Raw genomic sequence first — 25,194 nt, forward strand, 5'->3', positions numbered from 1 at the left:
TGTGTTGTAAGACATCATTACATTCAGAGATAAAACTGGAGTTAAACCAAACAATACATTTAGAAAGGGTGGAAATATTAAAGATATTCTGGAAAACTTAGGAAATAAAAACATTAACTGGGTAAGAGCTCCTAGAATGAAAAAAATAAGGTTTTTGCCCACAATGCAAGTATACACAAGTAGGAGAAAGTTCTACACTTAGAGGATCTCAATATAAATTGAGAGGTATATATGACTGCAACACTAGGGGTGCAGTCTATCTAGCTTTATGCCATGCTTTGACATAGTCAATACTGAGCGTAAAATCAGAGAAATAATATATGAACACAAGTACATCATAAGAAAAGGGAACACACATGGTGCACTAGCTAAACATGTTTTAACAAATGGTACACTGTAATAGAAGAGGTGGGTAAGGGGATTAGGGGAGGACCATGGACAGTACAACTGTAGAAAAGTGAGCTGTTTTGGCAAATTATATTAAATTCTTGTAGTTGGCCAGGAATAAATAAATATTGTTCTATTGTTTGTTAAAAGTGTAAGCCTTAGCCTGATAAAGGTTTTTAGGTTAATAAAATGAGGTTTTAATAATACATAATCTTTACAGCAACATATTTAGTAGCAGGGTCTATATTAGAACATCAAAGTTTCAGAACTTCGAATGTTGTAATATTGAACCCAATTCAGCGAATGCTGACAACATCGAACATTCAGAACAGCAAATTTTTTCGCTGTTCCGAAGCACATACACACAACACAAGCACACCAAACAGCAATCCACACACATACACCTAAAATCTTACATCTAACCCTACACAAACTGTACATACACCACTAACTCTCCACTTACTTTAACCCAAACCCTAACCCTAAGGTCCATCACTATCATACACTCCCCTCACCCGCGCCCTATCCCTAACTCACCTACCCCACCTTAACCCTCACTTTCACACAATCGCACACTTACCTGACCCGCGCCCTAACCCTAACTCACCAAACCCGCCCTAACCCTCACGTCCACACAATGGTACACTTTCCTGAACCCAACCCGTAACATTCCACCACAGCGCTGAAAATAGTGAAGCGACAGAAGTGGACAACCGAATTCTTTCCCTGGGAAAAATTTGTTTTTCTGCAGCTTCGCTATTTTTAGCGTTCGCTGAATAGGGTTATATATTAGAACATTCGATGTTCTGAAACTTTGATGTTCTAATATAGACCCTTAGTAGCAGTATATTTTAAACAAAACTATTCTGCCAAGGTTTTTTATTGCATGATTAAGTGGAGACATATTACATTTTTTTTATTCTAGGAGCTCTTACTCAATTAATGTTTTTATTTCCTGGTTTCAATAATAATAATAATAATTAATAATTAATATATTAATATACTATTAATAATAATGTAATGTTTTTACCCTATGTGGGAAATGATGTTTTTAAATGTTTTTGATGCTTTTTAACGTTTATATTAGGTTTAAAGTTTTGTATTTTAAAAATAGGAAATGAACACTTAGTTTAAAAAAAATGGGAGGAGTTTACAACTATGACACTGGAACACGTGATTTAGAAGCAATATATTTAAACTAGTGTGATACTTTGTTTGTAAGGTGTGATGAAATTAGTTTATTTATGAAGGAAAGCACTTACTTTTATAAACGGTTGCAATAAACTTGGTTTCCTTGGATTAGCCAAACCCTGTTTGCTTCATAATGCTTCCTTCTGTTTCCAAAGCTTAACAAACTCAAAAAAATCCCAGCCTTTCTCAGTCACTTTTTCTTTCAAAGCCATATTTTACAAATGTGATCAATGTTTTACAGCCTCCTATTTATTCATTAATTTACTTGTGACATAGGCACATTCACATTTATATAAAAGTAATCAAACTGTATTAAGTTAAAATTAACAATTATGATGCTCCAAAATGTATTGCAATATATCATATAATCTGAGCAACATTACATAAATTATTCAATTCCTTCTCCCTTTTTTAAAACAAGAAACATCTTTATTAAACCATCAGTTAAGACATAAGCAATCATACATTTAAATAAATGAAAACAAGCCACACCAACACCGTCCTAGTTGCAAACATTTTCTATCACAAACCATACTGACATACTTCCAGTTGCAAATTATACATCATTTATAATCTACCCAGTCGCTTTTAGTCAACCATTACATATCTCATTTAAGTCCTGCCTTCTTTTACCTCATTCCCCCACTGTATGTACTGTTCTGACAATTCCCATTTTTTTCTTAAGAAGTTTGCTCCTACCATTTTCTACAGATCTCAATTCCAGTTTTATCTCTGTTACTATATTCACTACTTATACTACAGTTGGTTTAGGTTTTGATTTCCATTTTCTAGTAATTGCTTTTTTGGCAGCCACCATAATTAGAGACAACAAAGTCTTACTGTATCTAGGTAATTTTGATTCTGTATCACAACTCAGAAAAATCAACTCCCTCATCACACCAATCTCCCCAATCAGCATCTCCAACAGTGCATCCCTCAGGGTATCCTTAAAGTCCATCAACTCACAGCACTCTCAGAAAATATATTCCCAATTACCTCTTTCTTCCCCGTCACACCTCGAACATTTACTATCTACTTGAGGAAAAATTCTCTGGAGTCTACTTGGGGTATAAAAATATCTATGTAGACATTTCCAAGCAAAAATCCTGCATATTTGGGAGATGCACATATAACCTCCCACTGTTTCTTTGTGAATTGCTTATCCAATCTTTCTCTTCCCAATCCTTTCTAACCTCTGATTAACTCTTATAGTTATACAATATTTTATATGGTTTACTTGTTGTTGTGTCTGTCAGCTTTTCCCGGTTAGGGGTCGCCACAGCGGACCTCCGGTCCGCTAATGATTGGTAGTTGATTTTTATGTGCCGAGTTACCAGCCCTGACGCACAGCCTTCAACGAAGGTAAGCCCATTCACGCATATCTTCACGCAGAAGACGCTCTAGCTGAGAATCGAACCAGACAGCGTCTTACTGTGAGGCGACAACGCTACCGCAGCACCACCACCGCAGATGGTTTACTACTTATTCCTTTTTTAATGGCAGTTTCTGTTTTAGAGTCTACTAAAAACTGTACCAGTGCTGGTCTTTTGTTTAGGACTCCCTATTTCTTTCTTTTTGCCTATACTCTGATATCAATCCTTGATAGGGAAGGGAATCTCGAAACTGCAGCCCAAATAAATTATTGGTGTCTTCCCATTCTATCATCTTTCCCTCTCTGGTTATTGGCTTCCAATACCTTGTTTCCTTTGCCAGTTCGCTCCAATACATTCCAGCCCTTCTTGCTTACTGTCTACATCTCTAATTGCAGTCATCCCTATCAGCAGAATCTCCTTTCTCCATTCCCGCGTTGGCTTAATTCTTAGGATACTTTCTGCTACTTTATATATATAATATTCTGTATGATTAGGATACTTTCTGCTACTTTGCAGATATAATATTCTGTATGATTATCATTATTCTCCTTAAAGAGCTACATCCAAAATCCCAGTCCCCCCTGTTTCATCATCATCACTTTCCACTTTGAATTATAGTTTTCTGCTTGTGTTATCTACAGGAGCCTTAACTGTATAGCTCTAAAATACTACTTCAAATGGGGTAATCCCAATCCACTCTGTTCTACTGGAAGAATCAGCGTATCCCACTTAACTATTGCCATGTTCCCCTCCCAGATAAAGTCATTCAGCTCTTTATTAATTGTTATCCACAACTTCACTGGTTGATAAAAAAAATGCCTGACCTGTGTATAAGACCAATGGGGCTAAAACATTTTAGCTGGTTGTAACTTACTATCTATATAACAAAGTTTCCATTTTCTCAGTCTTTGTGTGTGTTTTATTTAGTCTCTTCCCACTTATCCTTAGCTGCCACACCTAAATCATTCTTAATCCATGTTTCTAAATACTTCATTTTATAATGTCCCCATAAATATGGATATTGCTGAACAAATGCAATGTGGGTACATAATTTACTGCTATTCCCTTTGTTTTAGCTTCATTAATTTCTTAACTCGAAAAGACCTGAAACTGTCTCAAAATGTTTCACATCACTGTAATGTCTCTTTCTCATTTTGTCAGGTATAAATATATATTCTGCAAATAGAGCGAGCTTTTCTTGACTACCATACCAACTATATCTTTGAATTTCTGAGTCCCTTATTTTCTTTGCCAATGGTTCTAAATATAATGCAAATAACAAAGTGGAAAGAGGAAACCCCTGCCTAGTTCCTCTGCTCAAGCAGAAATTATCAATCAGGACCCAACTCACTTTATTTTTACCTCTGATCCCTCATATATCCTCCTAATTAACCTTATAATTTCTTCAGAAAATGCAAATGTTTCCATTCCCGGCTCATAAAATTTCAGTTTAATATGTCAAATTCTTTCTCTGCATCAAGACCCACCAATAACAATAGTATTTTATTACATTCTGCTTCCCTCTGGATCATCAATGTTCTGTTAATGTTGTCAAATGTTTGCCTCACCTATACAAAACCACACTGATCCATATCTATCAATTTTGGCCATTCTTTTAGCCATTACAGACATGACCACTTTATAATCATGGTTTAGTATTGAAATGGGCATGTATGATGCTGGATCCGATGGATCTTTACCCTCTTAGGTGTTACAGCTACCATTGATTTCTTCCTATATGTTGCTACTTCTCCTCCTCCTAAAATACTGTTAAACAAAAACATCCTGATTTTCCCTCGTAGCATCCAAACTTCCACAGGAATAACATTTATTCCTGGGGACTTTCCCTTAGATTGGTTATACATCACAATTTTTATCTCATCTCCTCCTATTCTAACCAGGAATTGAGATTCCTCTACCTCTAACCATAAACATTTCCATTTGTATATTTTCTTGATTTCCATATTTCTCTGCTTTTTACAGACTTTCATAGAATTTCAGAAATATTTCTAATAAATCTAAAGGATCTCTTATTACTTTCATTGTTATAGGCACCCTAAGCTTGGCGACAGCCCTTTCTACTTTCTGTTGACACAGCTGTTGTGCAAAAAAGCTTTTGTGCTCTAGTGTTATCGTCAAAAAAACAGTTGCTTAACAGCAGTCTTTCTAAACTCATATACATTATTGAGGTAATCCCTTATTTTCTGTTTAGCATTCTGCAGTTGATCCTCTTCTTGTTCTGCGAGATTCCCTCTATTCTGAAATACTTCAACATTTATCAGTCCCTCTAAATTCTTGTTACTTCTTAACCATAGCTCCCTTTCTTTTATTTCCACCTTGCTTTTAAACTCCACTTTAATTTTATTCCACTCTCTAGCTATACTTTCAGAAGTAATTTCTATCTTCTTGAATAGCTCCTGAATAATCTCCACCACCCATTCCTTAAATTTCTCTCTTCAACAGATAGGTGGGAAAGCGCCAGTGTATCATTTTTACTTCATTACTCTGTGCTTCTAATTACTGACACATGATCTGATATAGTTATTTGGTGCGTATCAAGACTTTCGATTAAATGCACATGTTACTGTGAAATGTAAATTCTGTCTAGCCTAGCCCAGTTTTTATATCTTGGGGAATAATATGTCAATTCACCTTGAGCTCATATTACTGAATTCACATCTTCCATGCCAAATATCTTCATAAATGTCTTGATATATCTACCCTCCTTTGTTATACTTTCCCTTCTGGGCCCCAACAGATATATCTTCACTACTGCAAATCAAATTCCAGTCCCCACCTATAAGTAATATTCCTTGTTGAAAGCTGATTATTTCCCCCAGAATTTTCTTAAGGTCCATTACAGCAGTTTTACGTCAAATATAAATACATGCCAATGTAATCCTTTTGTCTTGCTAGTAGCCTCTTAGCACTGCAAATCTTTTATTGATCAGTCATTTGTTAACTGGGTTAGTAAAGCTGAGCCAAAGGCCCATTATTAGTGGAGTCCCGCAGAGAAAAGCTCCAAAAAAAGTTTGAGAGGGGGTGTAGAGGGTTATGAGAGAGGAGAGGGAAGGACAGGCTAAGGGTTTGTTTAGTAAGGTGTGGGTGAACTGTAGCTGGGAAAGAAGTTGGGGGAACTCAAGCCATTGAAGCGGTTTTAAAGCAAGGCAGTGATGGGATTTTTATGTCTGATTGCTGGCAAATTAGGTATGTTGTTTTAAGTTTGTTACAGTTTGGTTATTAAGGTAGATTGTAGAAATATGAGTATAGGAGAGGCACACCAAAAACAGGGTATGAGGAAAGCCTGTGCCAGAGAGGGTTTGGAGTTAGAGGCTAGGGTTTTTTTGTTTCTATAAAGTAGACCCATTTTTTGATTTGCCTTTTTAATACAGTGTTGCATATGGAGGTCAAATGTCAAATTTTAATTGGTCATCAATTATAACACCCAACAATTTAGTGTGAAATTCAGCTTTAATAAGGGCATTGTCATGTGATGAGATGGTAAAGGTGGTTTTATGGTGGAAGATAGGTTTAGGGAAGAAAAGGAGGAGTCTGTTTTTTCTGGCATTTAGGATGAGCTGGTTGTCAGTCATTGTTCAACATTGTGAAATGTGTTTTAAGTGGAAGCGTGGAGGTGAGAGATGTCAGAGAAGGAGATAAGGGTAGAGTTGTCTGCGCTTTGTATCAGTGAGGAGGTGGTGCAGGAAGAGTGGAAGTTGTTGGTGAAGATGTTGAAAAGAAGACGTCCTAAAGCCTGGGGGACACCAGTCTGGATAGGTAAAAAAGGGGAGCAGGTAGAAAGCCATCTGACTGACTGTAGCCTGTTGGAAAGGTAGTAGGAGAACCAGAGAATAGTAGAGGAAGAAAGGTTGAGATCAGCCAGTTTAGTTAGTAGTTTAGAGAGTGAGACAGTATTAAAAGCTTTTAAGAGGTCAAGTAGAAGACATGACACCAGTAGTTTTTTTTCCTCTGGCCTCTGTGACATTATGTGTAAATGACAGAAGAGCGGTGGATGTGCTATAGTTTGGCCTAAAGCTATGTTGAGTAGGAGTCAGAAGGTTTTTGTCAATATAGTTAAGAAGCTGACTGCATATGCATTTTCCGAGAATTTTAGAGAGTGGTGAGAGAATGGCTATAATTCGATTTGAAGTCTGCCATTATCTTTTTTTTATCCTCTTTTATCACTATTGGAGCTCTTCTTGCAAATAATATAAGTACTTCTCTTTTCCTTTGTCCCAGATATTATGCTGAATAACCAACCTGAAAACCTTTCTTTATTAAATTCACATGTTCACTTATTTCCCAGTGTGTCAGCTGTAACAAAACTACTGGTACTCAATATTTTTTAATATAGTTCACTATTCATTCTTTTTTGTGTTTATCTGTGAAACCATTGACATTTAAAGACATTAGAGAAAACATCATTGCATTAAAAAGTTATTATTCCCACCTTTTATGTACAAGACATTTTTGTCAAATGTTTTGTTTCAGGTTTTGTGTTACATCCATACACTGTTTGGCAGGTTGAACTTTTATATAGATGTTTATTTATCCATTTGAGCCTATGTCACATTTTACAAACATTTTTTTTTATTGAAAGCCCTCAAAAAAGCCCTCCTAAAACCTATTAATTTAATACGAACACAGAAAACTGTACATCTTCAAATACTGGCGTTTTACCCTCCTAATAGGAGCAAATACCCCAAACCGACAGCCACACTCACAAACTTCAGTTAACCTAAAATAAAGGTTATCCATGCTAGGATGCATGCTGCAGCCTGTGTTTCTACTAAGTGATAATTGGTTTTGTCTTATCTTTATAGCTCTCAGAGCTAGGAAAACTCCTGAATGCTTTCAGAGAACATTATCTCCTAGCCAGTTTCTCTTCTCTTTTTTGACTCAGCCAATAACTCTGCACCAGACTGTAACCAATGTCTCTATCAGATTGTCTCCATAACGACATGAGAGCCAGACAGCCAATTTCTCTTTATTAGATTGTCTCCATGAAGACATGAGAACCAGACAGTCAATTTCTCGTTATCAAACTGCTTCCATGGTGACATGAGGGCCAGATACAGAATTGCTACTAAGCATACATTAGTTTGCTAGAAAAAGCTTCATAATATTCAATGTTCTTTTTCAATTATTTGCTTTCTCTTAAAACTTGTTACTAAATCATTCTAAAGTCCTTAATCGAGTCATTCCGCCCATGCAAGAATGTGCCTACATTTCTTAAAACTGAACAGGAAGAAAAAGAGAAGGGAGAAAGAAAGGAAACAAAAAGAACACCACCTATTTATAATCCCCATTACATTTAAAAATAACCGACAAAACTTTACTTTATAGCATGCAAAGAAAACCATATACCCACAAAATAGCATTATTAAGAAAAAAAAAGTTTTCTTTATTTACAATTAATGTTCTCCCCTCTCTTCCCTTCCCCAAAGCATTTTCCAAACATTAATGACACGAAGTAGGGCATATACTTATACTCCCCAACAAATCCAACAAGTTCTGAAAAAGTCTAATATTACCCGATTTTCTTGTTTTGTCATATTTCACAAACATAATTATTGCACTATAATCCCACATTAAGTTACTAGTTTTATTACTGCCCATCTCCATCTCCCAGATCCTATCTCTGCTTCATTTCCAATGTACTCTCGATACTTCCATTCAACTCTCGTGCTCCCTTCCTTCTCTCCAAAATTTTCCGTTGAAACAGTGAAAAGGTTTCACAGGTACAGTCTCTCTGATTTCTTTATTACCAGAAGAACAAGAAAAATAATCTCTTCCTGTTTCACGGCTCATTTTTTGATGGACAAACTTTTACATTTCCTCCTTAGCATGTACTTCATAAAAATGATTTTGCCCCTCCAGGGAAGAATACCTTGAAGACAGCTGGGTATAGCAGTTTGAATCTCACACCTGCATCTCAACACTCCGAATAGTGGAATGAATTTACTCCTCCTTTGTCTGGTGTACAAGGAGTAATCATTCTCAACAAACACTCTGCTGTCTCCCACTTTTAGTATTTTGTCCTTCTGCCATAGTTTTATCAGAATCAACTCCTTCTGCGGGTAGGACAGCATCTTTACTATTAAAGGTCTAGGTTACTTTCTCATAGCCAGGTTTGGAGCATACACATGATATGCTCTTTCAACTAACAACTCCAGCTGTGGAATACCAGTCCAGTTGCTTATTTGTGCTTTCATAAAATTAATGCAGTCTGTTCCATTCAGCTTCTCTAGAATAGCTGAAAATCTCAGGTTTTCTCTATGTGCTCTGTTCTCTAATTTTATTATTTTTTAAAACATGTCTTCATGAGCAGTCTCATATTCATCCAGCCTTTTTTCATTTCAGCCTCTGATTTATGCAGTATTATCAACTCATCTATCTTTTTAAGCCTTTTTCCATTTTTCCAACCTTTTGTTGTTTGTGTTGGTATATTCCATCAGTGTTTCATTTATTTTAACTAGGTCTATGTGCAGTTATCTTATATTTTCCTGTAGGTTACTGGAAGTAATGTCTGGAGGTTGCATTGTTTTTTTTTTTTTTTGTGAACAGCTGTAAAACTTTCCCCAGTCAATGCTTCTTTCTCACTTTTTCTAGCCATTTTTTTTCCAGGTCCTCTGTATTTCTTATTTCCTGCAATCTAGGCAGTGCACTTACTAGCCAGTTACTGAAATTTACTCACAAACACAAAAGTCTACTGGTCTTTTCTGTTGAGCTTCTGTTTTCACACTGGGAGAGCTAGAGTTAAGCTGTTACTCAATGTGCAGCCATCTTGGAAGTCTCTATACTAAAAAGAATTTGAGTAATTTCTGGATTCTAACTAGTCTGGAGAGATGTCTTGGACAACTTTCTTTTAGTAGTGTTTGTATTTCTATTGCTGCTTGTTTCCTCTGGCTGGGTAGAACATCGGGAATCTTGCATAATGTTGGAGGTGACAGGGGAAAAGAGAATTATATAGCCTCCGAGAATAATGCTCTACACCCAAGTATCACTTTTAAATCTAACCAGGCTCTCTGGTGCAGAAAAAGTTGACCCCCCGATTGCCTCCAGAGGGCAACAACTGGGACTCATTTTAAGAGCGCTGATAAGGTCTTTCAGAGAAAGAATGTAGGGAGCCCTGGTTTTGCTGGGTTCCCCTATCATGTGGACAGCATTGTCCATTAGAGTTCCATCCTCTGTTCCCCCTCTGTCCCTAGGGGAACTATCGCCACATTTTTTCCTGGAAAGGACCCTGGGACTTTCTGAACCAAATCTTCCAACCACCTTATTAGTTCCTAGAAAAGGATCCTTGAGGGATCAAAAAATGTACACCCATTGCAGAGAGGGTCTTTCAACCCTTCACATACCTGGAGTGTGTGTCCTTCACTTTTGGGAAAACGAACTGCTGCCAAAGGGAGCACTGACGAAACAAGGAGTTGAAAGGCTCTGCAAAATCACATAAGTTCATCCAGGCATACCTCCTAATGGATTTGCCTGAACCTGCTGCCTTTGTGGCACCTTCAGCTGCAAGCAAGACAAACCTCATGGATGAATTTGAAATGGATTAGAGGGTAGCCAACTGGAAGGCCACAGAAGATTGAGCCTCAGCAGTAATGGTCCTGAAAGGGATGTTGAAAGTTCTTTGATCAAATCCCTTGTAGTCTTGTAAAATGTGCCAAATTGTTCAACGACATAAGGTCAAAGTTTGCTGGAGCATAGACAATCTTCGCAAACCTGTCCATTGCCCTAGATTCCCTGTTAGGGGGATGGACAGAGGATCTTTGCTCTGCAAGTTTCTTCTTAGTGACTGTCGCCACGACCATGACTTCCATTGGCACCCCCTTACTTTAGAATTCCTTTGAGACAGGTGGAGCCAGAATCCAACCTGGGCTCTTAGGGATTGGTTCGACTGAGTCAGGTTCCTTCCATGCCCTCCTAGAGACCACATCAATGAGCTCATAGGCGGGCAGAGTAACCCCGTAGAAATAGACTGCAGATACTAACTGGTCTTGCGGGACCGCCTGGATGACCCTTTGTTTAGACAATTTTATACTTCTGTTGCTGCAGATTCCAAATGATTGGGTGGTGTATCTGCAGTCTTCAATCTTTTCTTTGGAGAAGCCAAAAAGGGTATGGTATAGCCTTTGGTGATTATCCTTACCACCCGCGAATCTGAAGTTATAGGCTGCTAGGTTAAAGGGTGCAAAGTTGTGTGTCCCCGACTGACTCCAGAGTGCAGCAATTGGGCAATTGTTCAGGAAGACTGGTAAGGATTTTCAGCAAAGGGCTCACAGATTCCTTGGTTTAGCAGCCTGCTTTCTTCCTCTCACGTGGTGTCTGTTTGGCATGCCTCCACCCCAACCAGGTCTATTCTCAGGAATGGCTTGTTTAAAATCTTGAGATTCTTTGGACCGCATTTTAAACATCATCTTTGATTCCTAGAAAAGGATCTTTGAGGGGTAAAAAATGGATTCCCACAGCAGTCATGGTCTTAAAGTCCAGCTCACTCCAGGTAAGAGTTTCTTTTACTTTAGGTCCAAGCAGAGTAGAATCATCATAGGGGACACTGATAAAGGATGCCTTGAAGTTGAATAACCATATCCAGGCATGGCGCTTCATGGTAATACCTATACCGGCTGCCCTGATGTACCTTCCACTGCGTTCGACAGTAGTCGAATGGCCACGTTTGAGGAAGACTGTAGTGTAGACATTTGGGCATGCACCATCTTTTGGACATCTGTAGGTAAGCTAGCCAAAAAAGATAAAGCTCCTCGATCAAGTCCCTTTGGAAACATGTGAGGTATGTTAGATAGTTAAGCACTTGAAGTGTGAAGGTCCTGAAGCATATGGCTGTTTCCTTAGTCTCCCCAATGCCCCTAACTCCCTGTTAGGGGGATGGACAGAGAAACTTTACTAACATAGTTCCTTCTTTGTGGCTGCTGCTATCACCATGGCATCTACAAGCGGACCCCTTTGACCAGTGTTTTCTATATTTCAGGGCAACCAAATTTTTTTCTGTTTTTTTCGATACAGGTTCTGCCATATCAAATTCCTTCCAAGTCTTCTGAGTGACGAGATTTATTAAAATGTGCAGGCTGCCAAAAAAGCAATTACTAGAAAATGGAAATCAAAGTGTACACCAACTGTATTTCAGGTATTGAATATTATAATAGAAAAGGGAATGAGCATATTACTTAGAAGTAAATGGAAATTGTAGGAACAATACATGCATAACAATGTTTAGGAGGAAGAGGAGTGAGGTTTAAGGGAAGGCAGAAGTTCAACAATTTTCTGTAATGATGAACTATAACAGTAGCAAAGAAAATACATGTGATGGATACTGTATTTAAATGTAACAATGTTAAAATAGTTTTTCTGTTACTGTATGTCTCTCTACATCTTAAGCGATAATTTAATAAAGGTGTTTAAAAACGATCTATTAAGGCATCAGGAGGTACGACCTCAGAGGATGTCAACGGGCCACACCCAAAAGCTACAAGGAACACAGAAACTCTTCTTTATCAATTCCAGAATATCCCCAGAGGAGATATCCTCTGGAAAGTAGGGGGGGGGTATCTTGGATATCCTTCTCCATCATCTAAGTCTGTGTACTCAGTGATGGACTTGGAAGAGGAGTCTAGATGTGTTCTCTTTCAGTTTGCATATTCTTTTTTGTGGGATGCATCTCACGGGCTCTGATGGAGACACCTTGGAGTCAGATGGGGAGCTCAAATGTTGAGCTGCTTCAAAGCTAGCTAGATCCATCTGTCAATGTCAGCCTGAATGAGAGATAAAAGATCCATTGGGAATCAGGATGGATCTGAACTCGATGCACAAACCAGTTTCCTTGGAGCAGCAAAAGTCCCTTTCACAGCCTTGAAAGCCAGCTCAGCGAAAGGAACCAAGGAGAAACTATACCTGTCAGCAGACTCAGAAGGCATCCTGACTACAAAAGAAGTTGGCTCTGAGGAGGACCTTGGCGCCGAGTTGTCTAGAGCTGAAGCATTGAGGGGGTGGAATGGTTCTGAAAAATTTGGAGTCAACTCCACTGTTGGAACTCCATCTCTGTTACTCTGGTTCTGGCACTCTTCTCAACACAAAGGCATCAGTGTCGAGACAGTAAGGGAAGATGTTGAACTTGAACTTTCCAAGGCTATCAGATCTGATGCTGGTGTGGCAGAGGGGATTGGACTCATAAATGTCATCTCCAAAAAGGAAGACTTTGCTGGAAAGAGACTGGATGGTGTCAAAGGGCCCCTTCCTGCCCTTTTCTTGGGATGGTGCCAGGAGGACCCCCACCTGCATCTGTGTTCTTAGGAATGTCATCATCATATGGCCCATTTCCAACTTGGTTAGACTTCTCGTGGATTGACCACACCTTGAGGAAGAAGGTATCGACACTGGTTTTGATGGCAGCTTTTGCTGAAGTACAGGTCAATGACATTTGGTGTTGATCGGCCAAGGTGGAAAGGTGGGTTTTGTGGAGGGAGTTTAGATTTGAGTTGCAGGAAGATCCAAATACCTCAACAACTTAGGCGTTGGAACCGGAAAAGTGGTTGGATCCAGAGTACCTTTCTACGATTTTTCTACCGCTCCTCTTCTCATTTTATCTCTCTCTTTCTCTCTAGATCTTTCTCTCTCTTTCTTTTTGGATGGTTTCTCTCTTTCCCCAAGATGGAGAAGGGAAAGGTACTTTGGCCTCAAAGGGCATTTTAGACCCTCTCTCAGGGGGGAAATTAAGTCTTTGAGAATAAGTATCTCTCCTTTGCCTTGATGTGCTCTGGTACCAAAAGCAGCACAGATGCTACAGCTATTCTGAAAATGAGAGGGACCTAGATAATAAACACACAGAGGGAATAGGGGTCTTGAGGGTGGTATCTTATGTCCACAGGCTGAACACTTCTTGAAACCACTGGACTTCTCGGATTATAGAACAAACTTAGAAAATTTACAATAAACTTAATTCTGTGTATGCTATAAGCATTAAAATAAATATGGAATTGTGGATAGGAGTAGAGGCAGAGTTCTTGAATCCAATATTATAGTATAAACTGCCAAGGTTGGATCCCACCAGATCTGATAAGCCACACATTGAATCAGATGGAAATTGACAACACTGGATCATCACATCACTGTCTTCTGTACTGAAGGCACATTCAACAGTCACAGGCCTTGGAGATAATGCCAATTTCCAGGCAAATATAAAAAAAATGTATACAGACTAAAGGAGATAGAGGTGCCACAAAGCCCCAAATGTTTCAAAGGATGGGGCTCTACAGTTTTCCTCCAACTTTTTGTTTCTTGTTCATAGCAGTCACCCTCAATCCATTCAATCAACAATCATTGAATCCTCTCTCCCAGCCACCCCACAGACTGATTCATTCTCTGATGCAGCAACCCTAATGCCCACTGATTTTCCTGAGGTGAGAGTCAAGAGAGACAGGAGTGTGGTACTGCCATACATGCACTGAGGAGCAAGGTTTTTACTCTAAGTCCAATATTCCCATGTACGTGCCCATAGCACTGAACCAACAAAGAGCTCAGGCAGATAAATATAGAGCCAAAGAACAAGAACCTTTATACCAAGTAGTTATCTGTTAATACAAACCTTTCAAAGAGCTTATGAAATGGACATTCGTAAATTATTCAATAACAGAACTGATGTTTATCATAATATGACTTTGAAAGAGAAATAAGCTCTAAACTCTCTTATATCTAAAAAATGATATATAATAAAGAATGCTAGTAAGAGATGTGGAGTGGTTATAATGGACAGGGAATCTTATGATTTAAGTATTAATTGTTTATTGCAGAATGCTAGTACATATGCTACAATAAATACAGTACAAGTTGAAAACAATATTAATAGACAGAAAACTGAAATGTATTCAATGGAGTTAGAATGCTTCCTCTCTTTATAAGAAATTATTTTCATGTTTCCCATCCAGTAATACCAATGTTTGATAGTCTACCTAAAATACAAAAAAGCACCACCTCACCACCCTTGAGACCAACAGTATCAGTGTAAGGGTGGCTAACAGAACCTATATCCAAATATTTGGAAATAAAATTGAAGGGTGTTTTAACATCTTCTTGAAGTTATAGCAAGAACAGCTTTGACTTTTTAAAACAATTGTATGAATGGTCTTCAGGTGAAGATTTTGCTAGTTGCATTTTTGTAACTCTGGATGAAGAGTCATTGCATACCTGCTTTCCTAATTTGTGGGTTAAATCTGTTAGAATGCTTCTGAGCATTAATACATCTCTGAAATTTTAGAAATTAAGACCATATGCATTTTATTAGACCTAATATTGAGAACATGTGTTTTATATAATGGAGTTTCTTATCTGCAGGCAGAGGGAGTGGCAATGGTACATCTGTGGCTAACAAATATGCAAATACAGTACTAGCTCAATGGAAAAATTATTTTGTCTTCTCAAAATAATGTATTTTTAGTAAGATTCTCTTTTATGAGATATGTGGATGATATTTTTTAATTTGGGTAGGTAGTACTTTAGTAGATTTCCTAGTTTTTAAGATATTGTTCTCACGAGATGAGATGAATAGTTTAGATATCATTCTAATTATAACACATAATGATGATTTACGTACTTCTGTCCTCAGAAAAGCAGGGTAGAAATCGGAGCAGGAAAATTTGAAAACAAGATTTCAGATATTAGATATATGCTCATATTTAATGCCTGTTCTTATAAAATACAAGATATTATTAAACAGAACTGTCATATACTACATTAATTAAATAAGTTAACATAAAACTATTTCAAATGAAGTACCATGTTTTGTTTGTAGGAAGTCATTAAGTCTGAAAAATAAATTATGCTACAAAGAACCGAGAACCTGCACTACAAATGTAATGAATAATCACAAGAAAAAGACTTTCCCCTGTTTTATTGTCCCATTTGCAAATATATAAAAAGGGAGTTTACAGATAGTTTTGAACATCTTCTACAACTAACAAAAAAGTATTTTAATGGTATTGTGACTTGTAATGCAAAGAATGTGATTTACCTTACTTTGTATGACGGTTGTAGGGCCTTTTATGAAGGTAAAACCAACTGTAAATTAAAGGACAGAATTTGTAACCACTTAACTGATATAAGGTGGCATATCACAACTAATACCTCATTTAAATATATTGCCTGCAAAGGGGAGAGACATTATATTTCATTTATGGTTATTCAGATATTTCATCCTTCAGTGACAGGAGGAGATACTGAAACAAACTGAGAATTTTAGAAAAATAACTGAATTGAATTAATAAACTTCATGACAATGTAGCAACAGGTTCAAATGAAGCTGTAAGTTTAAAACCAATGTTGAAATTACTACAACAGAGATAAAAGTGACACCACATTTTTAAGAACTCTGCTGATGTCATGAGTCATGTGATTTTAATTTTTTAATGATTTGACTGCTCTGAAGCAGCCTACTAAACACCTATTAACCTAAGAAGCAATCTTTGTGAAAGTGTGCAGCTTGCCATATGTTTATGAAATGTTTTATTCTGTGTTTATCTGAGCTGATTTTTATTTATGTATATATTTTGTTATACATGCCGTAGTATCCAAGGGTTGTTCAGCAATAAGCCCTTGTGAAATATGTCCAGATTACCGTGTATGATGTATTCAAATGGCCCTGGCCCCTTAAAACAGCATCCATTAAGGGATTCCCAGTCTCCAATGGAGATTCTGACTTGGACAGTGTGTCCAGACTGATGCTCCCATCCCTCTCCATGAGGAGAGATGAGCAGGATAACCCTCATCATTCCTCTTCTAACCAGTGCTAACTGCACAAGGTGCCCAAGCCACTAATCAAACTTTGGTTACTTGGAGTGTTTTCAGAGAATTAATCTGTTTTTGCCAATGGCACTAGCTATAGGTATCTTAACAATTATTTTTATCTTGTCTGTAATGACAAACTATTAATGTGTAAGATAACACAACACTGCTCATATGCCCAAGTCTTAAGCATGGAAGCTTTGATTACTTTCTGCAATGTCTATTTATTTTTAAATGTTTTCACTAAATGGCAAGTGTATACACTACTCACATGCAACATTTTGCTAAAATATATTAAAATACACATAAGGACTTCAAAAACTTCAATAAAAAAGAAAGGGAAAGACACAAGGGCAGTGTCTTCAGATGGTAAGCTTCAAAATCAGAGGGGGCGTGTCAAGTGACAATTTTAAAATGCTGATAGCTACATGGGGTCTATACCATCTCCCTCCAAAGTGAAGAGAAAAAAGTAACAAAATAAAGTCCAAACTGTTAGGCCTTTCTTCCTGAGCAATAATTCTCAAATGGGAAACATTTTCTTTTCACAAAAACACCACTTAAAACCAAGCATTTCACAAAAGCAAGGGTGTAGCCAGGAATACTCTTTGTACTCTGCTGAGTACATATTTTTTCTGAGCATCCCATTAATATGGTTGCTTTCAGGTCATATTATGTCTATAAATAAATGCCTCTGACAACAAGTGCAATATTGCTAATCTAAAAACAATATATGTAATAGTTTTTGGGGGAACAGCTGATAATGTTACATCTACTAAGTGCTTGGGGGGCAATATTTTGAGAGATGTGCCCATTTTTAAGTGATAGGTACCCAGGGGGTAGCACTAAGAGTTGGGTGTAAAATATGGAATTTGCTCGCAACACCCCTGCTTAAAAGATCAAATCTACAAATGTACTTACCTAATTGGTTTACAGAAACACATGCTTTAGGACAGGCCACCCACAACTCTTGGGCTTTGACTATACTATACACGGATATCCAGTAAAAAGAACACTTTTCCATCAGAAACAATAGCTTACATTATGAAGCAATTATAAGAAATAAACTACTCAACAGACAAAATGACTTACATCATACATATTTCTCATGTGTACTGCATACAGGTCCAGTACAAATCTTTTTTAAATACTGTTCTTATACTTTTTCATTGTCATGTATTTACTGTATGCTATTGAGAACTATTGACATTAAGTGCTATAATGAAAACTTTTAAAATCCTACAGGGGAGTACTGCAAGGCTAAATACAACTGAATGTGTTCCTGGCACATGACAGCAAAATGTTTCTATAAAATTTCTTTATCCTTTCTTTTCTAGTCCAAGTAGTTAAAATGATTGCCTGAACAGGCAAGTTACTACTACTGCTTACTTCTTTCATCTGCTTCATTACTTCTTCCATTTTCTGCTCTCTTTCCTCAACTGCATTCTTCACCATTAACAGCTGAAATTCAAAATTAGTTAACTCACTCTCCAGTCTTGATTTCTCCTAAAGATAAAGAAAAAATAATGCTATTTTCATACTAGAAAGACACACACATAAAACCTCTTTTTCATTATCTTTTAGTTAAGCTTCCACAGCAAAACACGTTATTCAATAAGTTACTCAATATCAAGGGAAAACAACAATGGCTAACTTTTATTTTTTATTTATTTATTTGCAGTTGTTTAACCAGGATAGTCAATTGGGCCTAAAGAACCCATTTTCAATGGAGTCCTGGGGAGAAAAGCTCCACATACAGATAATACAAAGATTATAGTCCACATACAGATTATACAAAGGTTATGTTACACACATAGTTTACATGAGAAATTAAAGAAAAACATTGTAAGATTGCAGGGTACAAATAAGGAGTTATATGCTAGAAGCCAGCATGAATTTGCTGGTTAGGTTTTGAGAAAAAGGAAAAGAGGAAAAGTGCTGGGAGTAGCGAGTAGGTTATGAGGGATGTGTACAGGAGCATTCCCTAGAGGATTTTAGATGAGAGTCTAGGGATTTTTTAAAGGATGGTAGGTTGGTAATGGTTCGAATGCAGGGGGGAAGGGAGTTCCATAGGCGTGCTTGTGAGAAGGACAGGAGGTTTTGTCCAGGAGGGTTTAAGGGTCTGTAAACTTCTATGAAGTTTTGATTATTAGATCTTAGACGTCTTTGAGTTGTTTGCATTTTGAAGGTAGATGAAAGAGAGGGACAGAGGGATGGCTGGAAAATGAGTTTATGTGCATAGGTGAGCTGAGTGTAGGAGAGGTAGTTAGGAAGCTCTAGCCAGTTGAGTTGGAGGAGAGGTTCACAGTGATGGGTGGATAATTTGTTACTGGTGGTGAATCTGGCTATTTTATTGTAACAAGAGGACAGCTTGGTTTTCAGAGAAGATTGTAGGTTTGTAAGAAGAGGGGCACCATAGAGAAGGGAGGGAAGGAGAAATGTGGTAGAGAGAGTAATTTTGGTAGGTGAGGTGAGGAACTGATTGTGACGGTAGAGCATGCCCAATTTTTTATGAGTTTTCTTTATATTTAGTAGCAGATGGGAGTTGAATTTGAGCTTGTCATCAATTTGGACACCCAGTAGTTTGGCTTCAGATACCAGCTCAAGAGATGTGTTTTGGCTGGTGATAGTGAATAGAGCTCTATCAAAGTAATTTGTTTTGGAGGGGGTAAATATCATGTTTAGTCTTAGCAGCATTGAGTGCAAGATGGTTGTCTTTCATCTATTGTTCTGTGGTGGTGAAAGAGTCTTGGGTGAGTTTTAGAAGAGTTGGGATAGATGAGGAAGCACAAATGATTGTGGAGTCGTCTGCATATTGAATAATGTTTGCAAGGGGGATAGAGTGGTAGAAGTCATTAATAAAGATACTGAAGAGGAGTGGACCTAAAATAGAACCTTGTGGAACACCTGTAGGGGTGTTGAGGAAGGGGGAGGTGGCTTTTTTCCATTTGACGGCTTGTTGCCTATTAGAGAGATAGCAAGTAAACCAATGTAGGGAAGAGGGGGTAAGGTTTAGGTTAGATAGCTTAGTAAGAAGTAGGTTATGAGAGATAGTGTTGAAGGCTTTAGAGAGATCAAATAGGATGGTAGATACAGTGAAGCCAGAATCTCTTGCTTTATTTACTGTTTCAAGGAAGGATAGGAGAGCGGTCATGGTGCTATGATGGGGTTTGAATCCGTGCTGTGTGGGAGTTAATAGATTGCTGTCCAGAAGATGGGGAAGGAGCTGTAGATGGATACATTTTTCTAGAACTTTTGAAAGGGGAAACAGAATGGCTATGGGACGGAAATTGGTAATGTTAGTATTGTTACCACCTTGGTGTAGGGGAATGATGTAAGCTTTTTTCCAGATTTGAGGAACAATACTTTCGTGGATAGAGCGGTTAATTAGTATGCTGATAGGGAGGGCAATGGCTTCTGCAGCTATGCTAAGGTAATATGAGGGAATGTTATCTGGGGCATTGGTGCATGATTTTAGTTGTTTCAGGAGTTTATATATGGTGGATGTAGGAATAGGATTTAAGGAGAAAGGTGGGGGTGGGGGAAGTTGGAGGGGGAGAAGCATGAAGAGGGGTGGGAGAAGTTGGAGGGGGAGAAGTCTGAGGGAGAAGTGGGAGAAGCAAGAGGAGAGTTGGGAGAAGAGTGAGGAGAAGTGGAGGTAGGAGAAGGAATGTTATTTGAGAAAGAGGAGGTAAGTTTGGTGATAGAGTCTATGAAGAAGGAATTGAATTGGGTAGCAAGATCTGTGTCATCTACATTTGGGCAGGGGATAGGGTTTTCTGTGGTTCCGGGTTTTAGGAGCATAGTTATACCCCACCAGAATTTTTGAGGGTTAGTTTTGTGATTTGTTTGGAGTCGGGTGAAGTAGTTACGACGGTCTGTAGAGATACGTTTTTTAACTGAGTTACGAAGAGTTTTGTATTCATTGAGGGCAGATATAGATTTGTTCTTTTGATATTGTGTCCAGGCTTTGTCTCTAAGTCGCATGGAGGTTAGGGTGTATGCAGTTAACCAGGGGGTGGATTGCTTTTTTATTCTTTTGGTTTTTGAAGGAGCATGAGTATCTAGAAGGTTTAGGAATGTGGTATTAAAGTGAATGATTGCATCATCAAGGGGTAGAGTTTTTAAGTTAAGTGATTTTAGGGAATTGCAGAAGGCTTCTGGGTTAAAGTTTTTGTGGCATCAGGAAGTAATGTAATTATGAGTGACTTGTAAGGGAGAAGGAAGACGTCTAGTGAAGATAGGAAGGTGGCCACTGAGGGAGTCAGGTAATGTTCCGCTATCTGGGTAGTAGTGAGGGTGGGAGACTAGAATCCAATCTAGGGTGTTGCCACTGGTGAAGTCTTTGTATGGTCTAGTAATGGAGTTGATGAGTTGATAGTAGTTATATAGGTTGATGTTAAGGGAGTGAGAGGGGGACTGAATGGAGGACCAGTTAATATTGGTATCTCCCATGATTATAGTTTCATTTTTAATGTTAGCTGAGAGCCAGGAGAGGATTTCTTCGAGAATTGGTATATTGTCTCCTGGGGGAATGTAAAGAGAGACAATGTATATGTATTTGTGTTTGTTCAGCTGGAGAAGAGCCAGTATTAATTCTGCTTTGTAGAACTGGGGGATGGCTTTGTCATAGGGAGGATGAGTAGAGTAGGGCTACACCACCTCCCTTTTTATGGGTTCTGTCTGATCTGATGACTGAGTAGTTAGGTGGTACTATCTCTGAATCTTTTATATGTGGTTTTAGCCAGGTTTCAGAAATGGCTAGGATGTCTGGTTTGTTGTGAAATAACCAGGAATGTAGATTTGGAATTTTGTTAGCTATGCTTTGTGTGTTAAGGGATGCAAATAGGATGGATTTAGAATTTGAGGAGGAGAGGTTTGGACCTGGGTTGGGGTGTATATCACCGGATAAAAGTATGGAAGTTAGGAGTTGAGTTAAGTAGTAGAGGTATTTGAGTTGTTTTGGTTGAGGGATGTGGGTTAAAGGATTAGTGGAGGATATGGGGTGGAAAGTGTGTATACATGTATAATGAGAAGGGATTGGTTTGTAATGAAACCATAGGAAGTGATTAATGGGATAAAGTTCAGGAGAGATGGAGTAGGTATAGTAGGTATGTGATGTGTGGAGAGGGTAGGTTGTATGTAGGAGTAGGGTGTGATTGAAGAGGTAAGGCTGGGTGAGATGGTAGATGAGGGTGAGGTTTAGAAGGAGTAGTAGTTGGATAGAAAGGGATGGAATTGTTATGGACATGTTAGAGTTTTAATAAGCAATGTGAGGGTTGAGAAAGGAGGTGGGGAAATGAGATGTGGGTAGTATGACTGGAGGAGGGGATAGGAAGAGGAAGGGGTGGAGTTTGGTAGGTAAAGAGGAAGGGGTGGAGTTTGATATGAGCAGAGGAAGTAGGTGTGTCTATATGGGTATAAATGTAGAGGTACTGGGGGTGGGTGGGAATTGGGGGTAGGGTAGGGGAGCGGAGTGAGCCCGCAGGGCGAACGGAGCTGGTAGAGACAAAAGTGCAGAATGTGGAATAAGACAATCAGGTAAAATGAAAGAAAGGCAACAGGTAAGTGTGAAGGCTGGAAAAAGGTGGAGAGTGTGCAGAGAATAGTAAGGAAGAAAGGTAGAATAGCTGACTGTAGGTCGCTGATAGGGTGCCTGGGGCTGGAGATAAGGTGGTAAATGACTATATAAAAGACTAAGAACAAAGTAGAATGGAGGGTATCCTCAGTAAGTTTACAGAGATGGAATAGGAGAATAAAAGTGGAGAGGCTATTATTTTCACAGGAACAGAGACCGCTTAGGAGAAAAAGTAATGTGCAGGGAATGGGGTTTGAAGTGCCACCCGGTGGCAACTTATGGTATGGTACTGCTTTATTTAGTGGAGAGGGGGGCAGGGAGGGGAAAGAGAAGGAATAAGCACAACAGGGGCTAAGACTGTGGTACAAGCTGAAGGCAGAAGGGGGGGGTTGGCTGCTGGCTGATCTGCCTGCTCAGGTGGTCTGGACTAGATATTATAAGAACTTTAGCTTAGATGAATTGACATACAAATAACAACGAGCAGTTAATGTGAATACATACATCTAAAGCCTTATTTGGCATACATCCAAAGCCTTATTTGGGACACACTATTCAGGAAGATATGTGGGGTTTTTCTGTGGTGCCTCACAGTTCCAAGGCTCTCAGAGGGGTGCGAACAGACAGAATGTTGCTGGAACACTCAGGTACACAATGCTGATAAAATAAAAAGAGAAAAAAATGATTTAGGGAGAAAGGGAAGGTAGAGGGCTTGAAAGAAGAAAGGTACAGTTTGAAAAATTAGTCATACAATCACAGTTAAATATTTCTAACCACCATTTAACTAAATAGCATTTAAACTAGCAGACTGAAATGTAGCAATTTACAACAGGAGGACATTTAGTAATACAAAGTATCAATAACTTTATCAAGATCAGTGCTTAATACACAGGAGAGAAATAGAAGTTATGTCCTTACCATAACGTTCCATGTGGAGTGTTCATCTCGCCTTGGTTATTACACATGGGTTCGGAGCCGATCCTCGCCTCCGTGTCGGCCGCCTGCAAGCTCTGCATCGAGAAGAAGCTCGAGATCACCTAATACCCACAATCCCCCTCTGCCTTTACCTCAGATCTAGTTTGCAAGCAAACCAGTCATAGAGAGCACACACACATACCAAATATTTTCCTAATGATAGGATTATCTATATACATATATATATATATATATATATATATATATATATATACATATATACACAAGTGTATCAAATAATACAACTAATGCAACTGCAGAAGGAGAATACTCCAGACCAGGCACCAAATCAAACGTTCTTCCTAAGGGTGGGAAGGGTGGGAGTGTAATAACCAAGGCGAGATGAACACTCCACATGGAACGTTATGGTAAGGACATAACTTCTATATGTGAGAGTGTTCAATCTCGCCTTTGTTCTTACACATGGGTAGCGTCCCTAGCTCCATGATCCTGAGGAACTCACGGGAGAACGTTCTTGAGCACAGTGGAACCAAAGGTTGCCCTATCCCTAGAAACCCTGTCCACTTTGTAATGAGAGATAAATGTATGTGGTTTAGCCCAAGTAGCAGCCGCACAAATCGTGTCTAATGGTAAGCGAGCTGCGTGAGCTAAGGATGTAGACACTGATCTCGTAGAATGTCCTTTAGGTTTGACTGATAATGGTTGATTAGAAGCCTCATAAACGTATGTGATACAATCAGTTAGCCATTTGGAAAGAGTTCGTTTCGTAAGTGCTACACCCTTTCTGCTGTCAGCAAAGGCTACAAACAGTTGATCAGATTTCCTGTGATCTTTTGTTCTATCCAAATAAAATCTGAGTTGTCTATGGACATCCAATTTGTGCAACATATACTCTAATTTATTAGAGTGGTTTTTGAAGAAGGTGGGTAACTCAATGGACTGATTAATATTATTAGTAGAGCAAACTTTGGGGAGAAAGGATGGATTAGTGCGAAGGGATACTCTGTCAGAGTGGAAAATTAAATAAGGGTGTTTAATAGAAAGAGCTTGAAGCTCAGACACTCGCCTAGCGGATGTAATGGCCACCAGGAATAGAGTTTTCCATGATAAAAATTTTAATGGGCAAATTGAGGCTGGTTCAAAGGGGGGTAACATCAATTTAGAAAGTAATAGGTTCAAATTCCACGGTGATGTCGGACTTCTAACTGGTGGTCTGATATGAAAAGATCCTTTTAAAAAGGCCTTACAAAGTCTGTGAGCCATAATAGGCGCACCACATTCTTCCACATGATAGTTAGAAATGGCAGCCAACTGCACTCTTAAAGTAGCAGGAGAAGCTCCTTCATGAAACAATTCTGTCAAAAACTCTAAGATCTTGTTCAACGGGGCTATAACAGGATCCAAATTATGTGAATTAGCCCAGAAGACGAAACGTTTCCATTTACTGGTGTAGGTCTTTGTAGTGGAAGCTTTATGAGAAGCCACTAAAATGTTCTGAACCGCCGGTGTAAGGGAATCAGACCTGGCTTGAAAGGGAAGCGGAGCAGCCAAGCTGCTAGATGGAGTGATTCGAGAGATGGGTGAGGGACTCCTGACGAGTGAGTCAGTAGATCTGGCTCTGGGTCCAGCATCCAAGGTCCCCGAATGTGGTGATGCAATAGAAATGGGAACCAAATCTGACGAGGCCAGAATGGGGCAATGAGGATTATCGTCCTCTGAAGGTTGTTGGCTTTCTGTAGAAACTTTGCAATCAGGGGAAAAGGAGGAAAAGCATACAGGAGACCAGGGGGCCAATCGTGCACCAGCGCGTCCCTGGGGACTTCCCCTGGAGGGGGTAATAGGGCAAAGTAGCTCCTGCATTTGGCATTCATTGGAGATGCAAACAGATCGCAGGAAGGCTGGCCCCACTTGCGAAATATCATGTTCGCAATTGACTGTTTG

At 38.8% G+C, this 25,194-nt stretch overlaps 1 protein-coding gene across 1 annotated transcript in view; it reads right to left on the reverse strand.

Moving 5' to 3' along the window:
- The window catches only part of SMC1B (structural maintenance of chromosomes 1B), a 3,759,116-nt gene that overhangs the window by 559,672 nt on the left and 3,174,250 nt on the right, over positions 1–25,194 (reverse strand). Inside the window, exon 15 of the mRNA XM_044087233.1 lies at positions 18,132–18,248. Coding sequence (XP_043943168.1) covers positions 18,132–18,248 — 117 coding nt within the window. The remainder of the gene's footprint in view (positions 1–18,131; positions 18,249–25,194) is intronic.

The sequence above is a fragment of the Protopterus annectens genome, chromosome 11.part0, assembly GCF_019279795.1.
Source record: "Protopterus annectens isolate FY-2018-M chromosome 11.part0, PAN1.0, whole genome shotgun sequence".
Classification (NCBI taxonomy): Eukaryota; Metazoa; Chordata; order Ceratodontiformes; family Protopteridae; genus Protopterus; species Protopterus annectens.